The following is a 12,554-nucleotide window of genomic DNA, read 5'->3' as shown; positions in this document are numbered from 1 at the left end:
GTGTCTCTTAATTTAAACCATTAACTGATGATCAAAAGTGTTAATTATTAATTAAATAAACAGTATATGTATGCACTACTTTATGGTAAATTCGTACACTGGGAATTTGTGTACATTGCACCAAGCCTCCTTTATTTCTCCCAATGCTTAACACGTGCTGAGAGCTCCTCCACAGTCTTCGGGGCGCCGCTGAAGGTGTTTGCAGCTGTCGTTTGAAACACTTCGCAAAATCATTACTTAAATATCTTTTTGTTATCAGTCAAAACTGTTTAATTTAACTTTTACAGTGCCACAAAATACTGAGTGTTTTTCAGTTGACATTGAACCAATACTCCATGTAAACCAACGTGTTTGGACTCCTCCGCCTTCGCAGGCGGCCAAAATTCTTGCTGTGCGGCCTCCTCCACACAAACACGGCCTTTCCTCCAGCCACCACGCTCCCCAGTGTCTGTTGCCCAGTTGTCCCAGTGAGGCAAGTCCTGCCAAGTCTTCAAGCGCTCGTCCTTGGAGTTTGACGACACGTGTTTCTGTCTGTCTGTCTGTCCTCCAGACTTGTTTCCAGTTTAGGAATGTTGTCCCTGCCTGTTAGAGAAGCACAAAGAGTCTCGTCTTTGTCCACACCCGTCAAGTTCAGATTCTCTGGCTCTCCTACGCGAGTCCACTTTTGTTTCCCCCGCTGGTTTTGTATCCACACTGTTGTCTCTCAGCTCAACAGGGCTGCGCTGCTGCTGCTGCTGCTGCTGCACAGGCCTCCGTAACACCGAGCTGCAAGGAGACCACAAGCAGTTACAGCACACGACTGCCGTGGGATTCCGGCTTCTCTTGTCAGTCATCCCGTAACATCAGCAGAGCGGGAGTGGAGGAAAGAGGCGGAAGCTGAAGTAGAAGTGAAGTGTGGGGGGGGGGGGGGGAGGGTGGTTGGGGGGGGGGGGGTGGAAGGGTCTCGGCAGTCTCTAAAACCAATACAAATCCTTGCTCTTATCTTGTGCCTGCAGACCTGAGAGAGGGGGAAAGAGAAAGAGGAAAAGAAAAAAAGGCAGTGGGAGGAAAGAAAAAGGCAAGAAAGGGGAGATTAGAACAAGGAGAGCAAATGTCTTGTTGATGAAAGCAGGAGGAGTTGCCCGAGGCAGACAGGGGGATGAAAGCAAGACAGCGACAGAAAAGGAAGTTTACAGCTGGTGTTAAAGGGCTGATTGACAGTCGGCTTGTTGGTTCAAGACACTTGTGGTAAATTGATCCGAGGCAGGGCGGGAGGGGGCGGGGGGGGGGGGGTCTTCATTTAAATCTGTTATTCTTATGCATTCAAGTTGCTCATTGCCGCATCCATTGAAACACGTCAACAATATTTACAAGTTCTCTCAATGTTGTGCATTTAACTGACAGGTGTTGGCCTAAAGAAGCAGTATTTTATTTTTACAGTGGAAATGCATGGAAATGGTCTCAGCTCGACTTCGATGTCGCTGTTTGCAAAGCTTTGGGCTGCTTGGTGGTTTTTCACATCTGTTTAAGATAAAATGGCCGCACACTAAGCTCCAATCATTTAAATGGTTCTCCTGAGAACGTACAAATGTATAAACGTTGGTTATATCATTCGAGTTTAGTCTGCTGTCCTCTTGTAATTGCCAGAGGACTTTTGGTGCGCAGTCACGAAACGACTCTTTTGGTTTCACTTTTTAACATTATTCGGGGCAAAAAAAAGCGTTGTTGCGTGGAAGAATGTCTGCTCGGCGTGCACGAATGCGGTCACGTGAGCTCGGGGCTCTGACGAGAGCTTTTTAAATGACTTTTGAGAATTTGCAAATAATGCATGAGACGATTCCTCCGCACCTTTGAATGCACCAGCTGCGCTGTAGAAAACACAGTGGGAGTGTGTCGTCAACTCAACATTGCTTACGTTCACTTACATCAGTTGCCAATGGATACGTTCAGCTAACCGTTCACCAAAGACGCGAGAACATTTCGGTTCTGTTCTGCTACATACAGTGGGTACGGAAAGTATTCAGACCCTGAAGAATACTTATGACCATGTGATATTTCAGTTTTTCTTTTTAAATAAATTTTCAAAAATGTCAACATTTCTGTTTTTTTCTGTCAAGATGGGGTGCTGAGTGACATTAATCAGAAATAAAATGAACTTTTTTTATTTTAGCAAATGGCTGCAATGAAACAAAGAGTGAACAATTTAAAGGGGCCTGAATACTTTCCGTAACCACTACTACTGTTAATCGATATTTTAAAATGTTTATGTTTTGTTGTTGTTTCTAAAAAACATTTCTTGAGGAAGAGAGAATACTTTGAAAATGTTTTGCATGTTGCAAAAGATGAAGCTGAACACATCCACAAAATGTTCATTTACAACGTATTTAATTTGTAGTGAAAAAAACAATCTTGCAATATAATGACCGCTTGTAATGACGCATTGTTAAACTTTCTGCAGTTACGTTAGGTACTCTGAGCAGCTGGTTACGGTTGGGGAAGGAGACCACAGGGACTAGATTCAAAAGACACGACATTTAGCCATCAACCAAAGTGCGTTTGATGCCTCACCCTAACCCCACCCTCTGGACGTGACCTCTGCTCTTACATGTGTCGTAGACGAGGTCGGCTGAGCCGAGCTAACGGCACTTCAGACAAAGAAGGATTTGTATAATGTATATAATACAAACAATTTAAGTAGGTAGAATGTTGTAATTAAGGTAATGAACCACTGTACTGTCGAAACGTTTGGGTTTTAGATTACAATTGAAAAAAAAAGAAGCTTTATTTTCAAAATGTTGCGTTTTGACAGATGATGTCATCCTATGTTTCTATTTCTGTCTACTTTGTAGAGGGATTTTTCCACCGTTGATCTTCCTGAGGTTTCTTTCTTTTTTTTACTCCCCATTAAGTTATTCTTTATCCGAAAAAGATGCACCCTGCGAAGATTGTAAAGCATTTAGATGTTCGACCCCGCTTGTCATAAAGCAATGCCAATACCTGTGTCCATATTGAGTCCGATCTCTGCTCCAGCTCCGGTGAAGGCGCCGCTCCAGGCCGAGCTGGTCCCAGACTCCCCCTTCCCTCCCAGGTCACAGGGCGAAGCGCTGGGCCCCGGTACCGAGCTGCCGGACGCCAGGCGGTGATGGGGCCTCACTGACGGCACCAGCAGAGAGCCGTACCGCGGGTCGAACGCTGTGCCGTACATCTCGTGGACCCCCGGACGTGGGTACGCCGAGCCCTGGCTGCCTATAGCGCCTCCTAGTGAGTACGGATGGTGGTGGTGATGGTGGTGGTGATGGGACGGGTGCCAGGAGTCCGGACTGGGCTGGTGGAGGTGGCTGTGCAAGGAGGCGGAGGAGTACGGGTCCCCGGGGAACGGGAGCTCTGTGTGGGGAGCCGACAGAGCGCTGCCCAATGCGGAGGAGACCGACGGCTGGTAGGAGCTGTTCCAGAAAGACGGAGGGAAACTTCTCTGGCACATTGGGAATGATCCTCCATCTATGTGGACAGAAGCCACACGAGTACGTTATAAAAGAAGCTTCTTTACTGAGGCTGAAGCTTCATTCTTGCACTCCAAAAAAAGTTTGACAAGGAATTCTTTCAGCCATTTAATGTGGCCACAATACCTCATTTTAAAAATGTGTCTTTTGGTGGTAACTGACACAAAGGAAGAAAACTATGACAGCTGACTCCTCCTTCAAAGAAATGTGAGTGACACTAAAGTGTGAGTAATTTCTGCTTTTCTCTTATTGTTAAATATCATTTAAAATGTGTTATCTTTGGTATTTGGACTGTCGGGGGAAGAAATACGTTGAAGAAAACAATGAATAGACTTAGGAGATAATGAAACTAACCATTAGCTACAACCCTAGAAATAATTAACACAACTTTGAGATTGTAAATTTAGGAATACAGAGACGTCGAGTTGAGAAAGAGGATACTATATCTCCCCATGCAGAGTAATACTAACACTCGGTTAAAAAAAAAAAGAAGGGCTTTTATATTAAAGTGTTTGAACTCCACTCCTCATCAAGAAATGATTGACCTGATACACTGATAACCACTGAAGAACCTTCCGCCCATTGTTTTGCCTTTTTTTTTTACACAAAGCTGTTGTAGTGGTCGTGAAAGGAGATGAAATAAAGAGCAATTTGGGTGTTAACTAAGAAAATTAACATATAAAAATATTCAAATACAACAACTATAAAGACATGTGTGAGTTATTATCCCTCTTTCTATGTTGAACATGGTGATGTCATTTCATTTCAGCATCCTGTTACTGCTGTAGCTGAAGAGATCAGTAATAAAATAATCATGAGCTTATGAGTCGTGCCACAGAGGAAAGTATGTGACAGGAGCACTGACGCGTGAAGGAATATAAAAGAACTGAGAAATTCCCGGTAAATAATAGTATTGATTACAATTTTTAAAATTCCTTTTGCATAAAACTAAACACATGCAGCACTCGAAATGAAGAGAAATATAATCAACCAAATATGAAGTAAATAAAAGCGTATGCCAAATCCAGACCTTCATGTGCCTCTCTGTATTTTAAAGAAGATCATTCCTCACAGCAACATACGACAATGTTGCTTTCTCAACATATTGTTATAATATATGCGATATTTCCACCATCTCACTATTTGATTTAACTTTATAATCAACTTCAACACAAAGTCACAGCAGAAAGAAACTGCCGGTTAAGTAACAGCCAGGATATTAAACAAAGGCTAAGGCAGCTGTTATATAGAATATAATATTAAGCTAATGCCATCTAACACTATGAAAACATAGTTTAATTAATCGCATGCTTGTTTATGGGTCACCTTTTACCTCAAATCAACCCAATTTTATTAGATTTTCACACAAAAATAAATAAACTTGTATACATAATTCTGGTTAAGTACCGCAAAAAATATTCTATATTTCTTTAAAGGTCAAATTAAAACACACCGAATAGCTAAACTGTAACTCAACAGCTTCAAATCAAGTGTTCAGCAGCCATAAAAAAAAATCAACATCAACTCTTGACAACTGAGTAAAACTAAAATATCAGCGTAAAAGGTTTTAATTTAATCAGATGTTACATGGGGGAACTATGAGAGTAAAATATATAGTTTCGGAATCCTGGGAAGTTATATTGGCTTTTCATAGCCTCAGTTTCCCAACATAAAGTCCGAAAAACAGAAATAAAACACACGAGAGCAGAAACCAACATGACATGTACATCACAAACGCACCAGAATGTCTCTAAAACCACAAGAGCGTTTCATGAACTGGTGAGACTGAATGTCCCGATGATGGTCAAAATGGTCTTTCAGTGGCTTTTTTCTATGGGAACACACACACACACACCCCACACACACACGCACACACACACGTACCTCTTACGGCCTTGTGGCTGCCTGAGGCAGGGTACACAGTCGTGTGGCTGAGGGCTCGGCTGAAGTGCTCGTCCACCACGGCGCTGATGTCTCCCTGGAAGTAAGTGAAGAGGACGCAGCGGGAGTTCAGGTACTCGGCTCCCGGCGGGAGCTCCTTGTCCTCCTCCTTGATGGCCGGATGGCCCGCGGGGCCCAGCCGGCTGCCGCTGTCCTGGGGGTCTTGCATTTTGCTATACAAGGCCAGTTTCTGAGAGGGACGTCCAGATATGTGTCATCATAAAAGTGTTTACCTCGTGTCCCGCTGGCACAGTGTCCTTTTGCGTAGATTTTGTTTCCATTTTTGTTTCGATACAATAAAAACTTAAACCAATATGTTATTTGACCTTTAAATCGCATAGAAATGTTTTCTTTTCTTTTTTCGGACACAACAGGTGTGTAGCAGGAGATAAATCAACCGCAACTCTTTATGTACAAACTGAGGGGCTGTTATTTAAAATATACATTTAGGTTGATATGGATAGCTTAAGGGCTAATTACATATAACAGTGCACACATCCTTTAATGTACTAGTGTATCACTGTTTAACATATATGCTATAATGTACAATACTTTACACATATAATGACTTCTCACAACATTACTTCTGCACACAATGACTGAAAAACTCACTTCTCTCTTCCTTTAAGTTTATTTTATAATAACTACAAAAATATAACACCGGGATTATGGTGCAATAACATATATGAATATAAAATGACTTTAAGTTTAGTAAGAAATGGAACATTAACATGTTTTTAAATAATAATTTTAACAACAAAAGAAATGTCAAAATAAGGGATCATAAAAATCTTGCTGAAATAAATGTAAACAGATATTTTAAAACTTTGTTATGAACTGGCTGATTCAGAGTCAGTTTGGGTGACCGGCAAAGTGAGTTTTGGCACTATGTGAAAAATGCCTGGATGTTGACTGAGAGGTTTTAAGAGAGTGGAAAAGGCTCCTTTAACCGGTTCTGAAAGGCCTCACAAATACCTGCCTCCTCCAGACTGCTCAGACTAGAACATGTCACATGAGGAAAGGAAATGAATACGAGGTCCATTAATCATGTTGATGTGGCGACTAATGTGACAATTATGGTGTAAAAATAGTACACACAGACACAACATGATGACATATTATTGGTGTTAATCCTAAATGTGTGTTTTGACTCAATCAACATCGTGACCCAAGGATATAAATTAGATTGAAAGTAAATTCTGTAAAACCTCCGCGAAACTCTGTAAAACTTGTGAGGGAACTAAAAGCCGTCCGTTTCGACTCGGCTACAGCTAAATGTTCATATATTTGTTTTTTACTTTCTTCTTTTGACCTACAAACTACATAAAGAAGAAGTCTCCAAACTGAAACAAATGAACGCCAGAGGAACAGGTGGCCCAGAAGAAAGTTTAAAGCTGTGCGCGATAGATCCTCTCTGCAAGAAACTTTGTGTTTTTTTTGGAGATAAAGCGGATATTAAGTTGTGTTATGGACCGAATTTACTTTAATGATGCTTTAAAAAAAATGTTATCCATAGCTAATGGCTGAATGGTCAACCGTATCGTGGTTCACATGGGCGGACTTAAACACCTAAATGTTTAAATTATCTTGACATGAAAACACATATAAAGTCCTCAGTGCAGAGATAAGTATAGAGCGAGTTCTTTAAAAGCTATTTATGATCCATACCTGGTGGTGATAGGGGCTGTAGGAGGAGAAATAAGGCTGAGGACCAAACACTTTGTACATCACATCCAGGCAGCTCATGGCGAAGAAATCACGGAGAAGAAGCTCGCTTCATTCAGAGAGCAGCTGTGGTCCGGCGGAGAGGAAACGGTAATCCCGACAGTGGAGAGCGGAGAGGGGAGAGGGTCTCTCTGCTGCGCCGCTCTGCACTCTTTACGCACTGGACTGCAGCCGGGCCCACAGAAGGGGACCCCCCCCCCTTCCCCCCTCCCTCCACACCCTCCACACCCAGCATGACGCCTCCCCCCCCGCCAATCAGAGGCCAGAGCTCCACCTCTGCCTTAATGGATTTTAACTACGGGAGGTGAACGCGTAGCATCCTTAAAGCTGTTTTAACTCGAAAAGAAAAGAAAAGGTTTGTAGCTATATACAAACCATTTAAATAATATAGAACATTATTATGTTGGTCAATTTCAAATGGATGCTTCTGCCTTAATGTGTCCGCATGTATCTTGTCCACCCTGGACATTATTATCAGTCGATTTATTTATTTGAGTTTTTGGTCATGTTAATGTTTACTTCTCCATTGACTCACTGAAGCATTGGAGCTCATCCACAACATGGAAGTTCACTGTTGACCTTGCAAAACAATCTTCACTCATGAGGTCCACTGCTTCCAGGCTTTTAATTTCGTCTGCAGTGAATTAATTTGCCACACACGCATTGTCTAATGTAACATATGCCAATAAGTAAACGTCTGAATTCAAACCTTCTTTCATTTTATTTATATCTTATTCCCATTCAAGGTCATTAGATACTTGGAAATAATCCTCTAGGCCTCCAGTTCATGACAGGTGGAGGACAAATAGGCACTGGGGTGGAAGCAAATCGGAGCTTTATTTTGAAAGTTGTGAATTTGTGGATGCAAGATGGGGTTAGTATGGATGCTGTTCAGAAATGGTGACATGTAGTTCCCATGCTGCTTATCAGCAACACCACCCATCATATTACCAAATCACTTTCTAGAAAAAAAATCTTTTGAAACTGGATCTTTATTTCATAAAAAATTACATTGTTACAATAGGTTTATGTTGTAATCCTGAAAGGCTTAGTATGGGGTTCTCTTGTTTTTTTTTAATACATTTTCTATCAAAATATATCTTAAAGGTCCCAACCGAGAAATTTAGAGCATATTTATTGACTCTCAAGTGACAAAGTGACCAAACTGATATCTCCTGTGACCGATGCCAACACGTGAACAGCCCTTTACCCAGAGCCATTGTTGGGTTTGTTCGCTCTGGGCTGATAGAAACATGGCCGCCTCCTCCATGAGACGACCCGTTCCTAAGTCGATTAATGTCTCATTCGAAGGTAACGGAAATTATTTACAGGTGATTATACACTGGTAAACATACTGATTAAAATGATATTCCATTTCTACCAATAGATCCCTATGCTATACGCTGTTCCTTTAATGCTCTGAATGTCAGTGAAGGAAACTTTACTGTTAGCTCACAAGATGAACATGTGGTTTCTCAATGGATCATTGTAAGCCTGCGTCACTGTTAATAGTGATAGAGATCATTTTGATTTCCTTTCATTTTCAACAATTACATATCAACCCACTGGTATAACAAGACAACTTGTTTTCTTTCAACTCATTTAAAATAAGGATAACATGTTTCCGGTTTTATTCATCGTGGCAGAAGTTCAGAAAATGCAGTTTTTCTCTCCTTTGGCGGCACAGTTCAGAGTCTAACGACGGGCACTGGCTGCTAATTGAAAAGAGTAAGCAAATCAAGCCGACCAATGAGTGGAATGTATTGCCACGAAGTCCCACAATCCCTCAGTGGCCTCCCAAATTCTGGAGGTCAAAGGTCAAATAGTTTGCTCCCAGTTTGGTGATATTACTTGCGGTCAGAGGTCAACGTACCCAACACTGTCAAGCCACAGTACAGGCAGCGGTGGAAAGTAGAACCTTTACTCAAGTACTGCACTTCAGTACAATTAGAGGTATTTGTACTTTATAGAGTAATCCAAGTTGTGCTACTTAATACTTTCACTTCACTGCATCTCAGGGACAAATATTGTATTTTTACTGCATTACATTTATGTGATGCCTTTAGTTACAGTAATTATACACAAATATAATCAAAAAAGTATCTTTGTATATTTATTTTGACTGCAGAACTTTTAACAGAGTATTTCTACACTTAAAGAGAGAGATAGAGAAAGAGAGAAAGAGAGAGAGGCACTTTCATGCTTATTATCAGACTACATGTGTTTGTATTTCATTTTTCATTTAATATGTGAATTAATTACATCTTTCCCTAAATGTAACTTGAAGTGCCTCGAGTGCCAAAACATAACCAGAAAAAAAACAATATGATTGTTTTCGTCAACATAAGCGGACATTGTAAGAAAAATAAATTCGATTAAAATGTTTGTTAAACATTTCGTAACTTTGCAGGTGCATTGCGGGCTGTGAACCGCGGTGGAGCTGTGGCACGACACCACCGTGGTTCTCTGGCTTCCTCCTGCAGTCCAAAGACATGCAGCTTCATTTAATTGCAGATTTTACAATTGCCCTTAGACGTGAGCGTGAATGCTTGTCTGTCTACATGTGAGCCTCGTCCTTCGGCCGGGGTCGGCTCCAGCGCCCCAAAGTGCCATACAGGTACATTCCCTTAATATGGTGAATAAGTGCACAAAGGGATTGCATTATCTCTCTCAAATTAGTAGCATATACATATTATGTCTAAGAGACAGGGTTGCTGACGTGTGGAACGTCATCTGACTTTTCAGTCACCCCAATTCATGTAGGCTGAGCTTTCTACTCGAATCTTTGACCCATGAATCAATCATTATAATTTCTGCCTCTGAAATGTTGCTTATTTCTCTTTCAAAATAATCCTTTAGAAAATCAATGTGACATTATTAATAAGATCAAAATATGACAAATCATTTCATTTTGAATGTCACAAGGATCCATTTATTGTGGCTGTAGCTTTTTTCGCGCTTTTGAACTTATACATGGTATTTTAATTAACTCAGTTATTTGCCTGCACTGATCTGAGACGACAAAATGAGACTACATTATGTTATCACTATGGATGTTGACCTTGTGTGAATAATCTGCTGTGTTTGTGTCATTCGGGCACTTGGCTGTCCTCTTGGCTGACCCCTCCAACCACCAGCACACCTGTTCCCCACCACAAGCTGCACAGAGAAGCTATTAGAACCCAAAATATCTCCCATTGAAGTGCAGGGCAGCTCACAGGCTCGATGCAGCCGCTGATCTGTTTGTATTGTGGATCTCGAACCACCGGGCTTCAGTGAGTAGTGTTTCACATCCTCTCAAGTTTGATGAATTTGAGGGACTGCAATAATCCGGTGGTTCAATGCTTGTCGAATGAATCTTTTTTTTGCCAACAAGTCAAAGAGGAGCAGGAATATTCAGAGCAGGAACATGACCGCGTTAAAGCAAAAGTCTGAAGTTGAGTGCCTCCTCAGCATCGTCACAACGGTTGGCTGTTGCTCAATAGCTCACATTTACAGGTAAACGTTTCTAAAAGTTGAATTTCACTGTGTGGATTCACTTAGTTGAAATTAATACATTTTGCTGTTATTTAAATTGTTGAATTCCTTCTTCTAATTAATAACTTCGTAGAAAAAATAGCCTGGCTGCCACAATGCAGCTGAAATGCATCCAGTCACCTCACGTCAAAGTATAAGTCTCAATTCATCTCCCCATGTACAGCCCTGGTCTTCTGTTACAGTGTGTATTCATCATTCCTCACTGAAGAGTTAAGAACATACCAAATGGTGAGATGCTTGAATTCTCTTCCAGGCGGTAATAATTATTGAGTTTAATCTTAGTTTAAAAGGATATTACAATTATACATTGTAGTGATTGCAGTGATTAATACTGCAGTAGAATGTAACAATGTAATATACTGTATATTGTAATACTTCACATGCCGACTTGTCATTTCTCTGGCTATATTGTCCAGTGATGTCATTTTGTAAACCTGCATGGCAACAACTGCATTTAAAATGACATCGCTGGCGAGTGACACCAGCTCGTGAAAAGTGAGAAGAGCAGATGCCGAAAGAAGATACAGATGTGGTTATAACTGCAACATGGTGAGAACGTTAACCCAAGTTAACCTCAATGCTAGTGGCTATACCGTACAAGCAGGTCCGACACACACACACACACGCACACACAATTAACAGCTCCAGCTTGAGTGGAGGACTGACTCGGGTGAGCCATAGACTTGACAAATGTGCGAAAACACGTGCACACAGTCGTCATATTGGAATGCTGATCCTCGTGTTATGTCTACCAAAAGAAAAACAGAGTGCGGTTTCATTTTCGTCAACACCGGAGAGGAAAAGCTTCTTAGATTTTGACAGTTGTTTTGAAATTCTGCAATTGTAATCGCTCCGGATTCCCAGTGAGTTTGACCCTCTTTCTGTACAACAAAGAGTTATTTTAACGACACTCAATGACCGAAGCCGTGCTAACAGCCCCCGGAGGCTGTAGTGCTCTTCACAAACCAGAGATACATGGTGGATCGATTTACAATGGACATCCAACTTCCTAGATCCCTCCCACCAGAAGGGGACAACAATTTAAAATTGGACTTGGGGTCCATCGATTTGGTCGTCTCCCAAAATCCACCAAAACATTGTTTTTGTAAAAACTGTATAATAACACTTATGACCTCAAAACTAATTGAATTGGTGCAATACAGCATATCTATTGATTGTCAGATACCTTTTAAACCTAACCACGCCTATGTGTCAGTGTGCACAGGCGCTGGCTAAATGGCCGCTTGTGACACACTCCATGCCTGATATTGTATATTTCTATCAGGCTTTCTTCATATGATCCTTCATAGCAGCATTCACACTGTGCATCAACGTGTATTCTACACTTGCACTGTGTGCAGATAAAAGCATTTATATATAGATAATGTTTTTTTTTCACATCACATACTTGTTGAAGGACATCGTAAGCCTCCTGGAGCTCTTTGGGAGACAGACTTTCTCTTTGGCATGACAGTTAAGTGCTGCAACAGTTCTGACAAGGAAACATCGATTGATGGACACGCATACTGACGAATTAGTGATGAATTCAGAGTCGTGTTTTCACACTGTGTTTGGTCATAAGTTTAACCGAACATGATAAGTGTCTTCGTAAGGATGGAAAACAAGTAATATAATCGTATTATTACATTTATTTTGGTAAAAAACCTGGACAATTGGGTGTGATGACCAGATATTCATCATAACCCGGGACACCCGGCTTTGAGCCATGACAAACCGGGATAAACTCAGTTTGTTCCATGCGGGGTGGGACGGACAGATGGACCGTCCCACCCCAGGCCGCCTCTGTTCGGCTCATTTTCCTAATTTTTCCATTGCTTTTATTCAAATATAATGCCTTAATGCTTATTCTAG

At 41.3% G+C, this 12,554-nt stretch overlaps 1 protein-coding gene across 2 annotated transcripts; it reads right to left on the bottom strand.

Moving 5' to 3' along the window:
- Positions 1 to 250: 250 nt before the first annotated feature.
- vgll2a (vestigial-like family member 2a) lies at positions 251 to 7,269 on the bottom strand. Of its 2 annotated transcripts, none has more exons than XM_056428339.1 (4): positions 7,089 to 7,269; positions 5,364 to 5,610; positions 2,977 to 3,477; positions 251 to 765 (listed from the first exon to the last, which is right to left on the bottom strand). In XM_056428339.1, exons 1-4 carry the CDS (start codon positions 7,164 to 7,166, stop codon positions 704 to 706), a joined length of 888 nt encoding a protein of 295 aa, XP_056284314.1. In that variant the 5' UTR covers positions 7,167 to 7,269; the 3' UTR covers positions 251 to 703. The 2 variants fall into 2 exon arrangements, with proteins under 2 accessions (XP_056284314.1, XP_056284315.1); XM_056428340.1 differs by lacking the exon at positions 251 to 765 and adding an exon at positions 920 to 997.
- Between the last annotated feature and the right edge of the window lie 5,285 nt (positions 7,270 to 12,554).

The sequence above is a fragment of the Pseudoliparis swirei genome, chromosome 12 (genome assembly GCF_029220125.1).
Source record: "Pseudoliparis swirei isolate HS2019 ecotype Mariana Trench chromosome 12, NWPU_hadal_v1, whole genome shotgun sequence".
Lineage (NCBI taxonomy): Eukaryota > Metazoa > Chordata > Actinopteri > Perciformes > Liparidae > Pseudoliparis > Pseudoliparis swirei.
The sequence above is the reverse complement of the archived record's forward strand: the minus strand, read 5'-3'. Positions and strand labels throughout refer to the sequence as shown.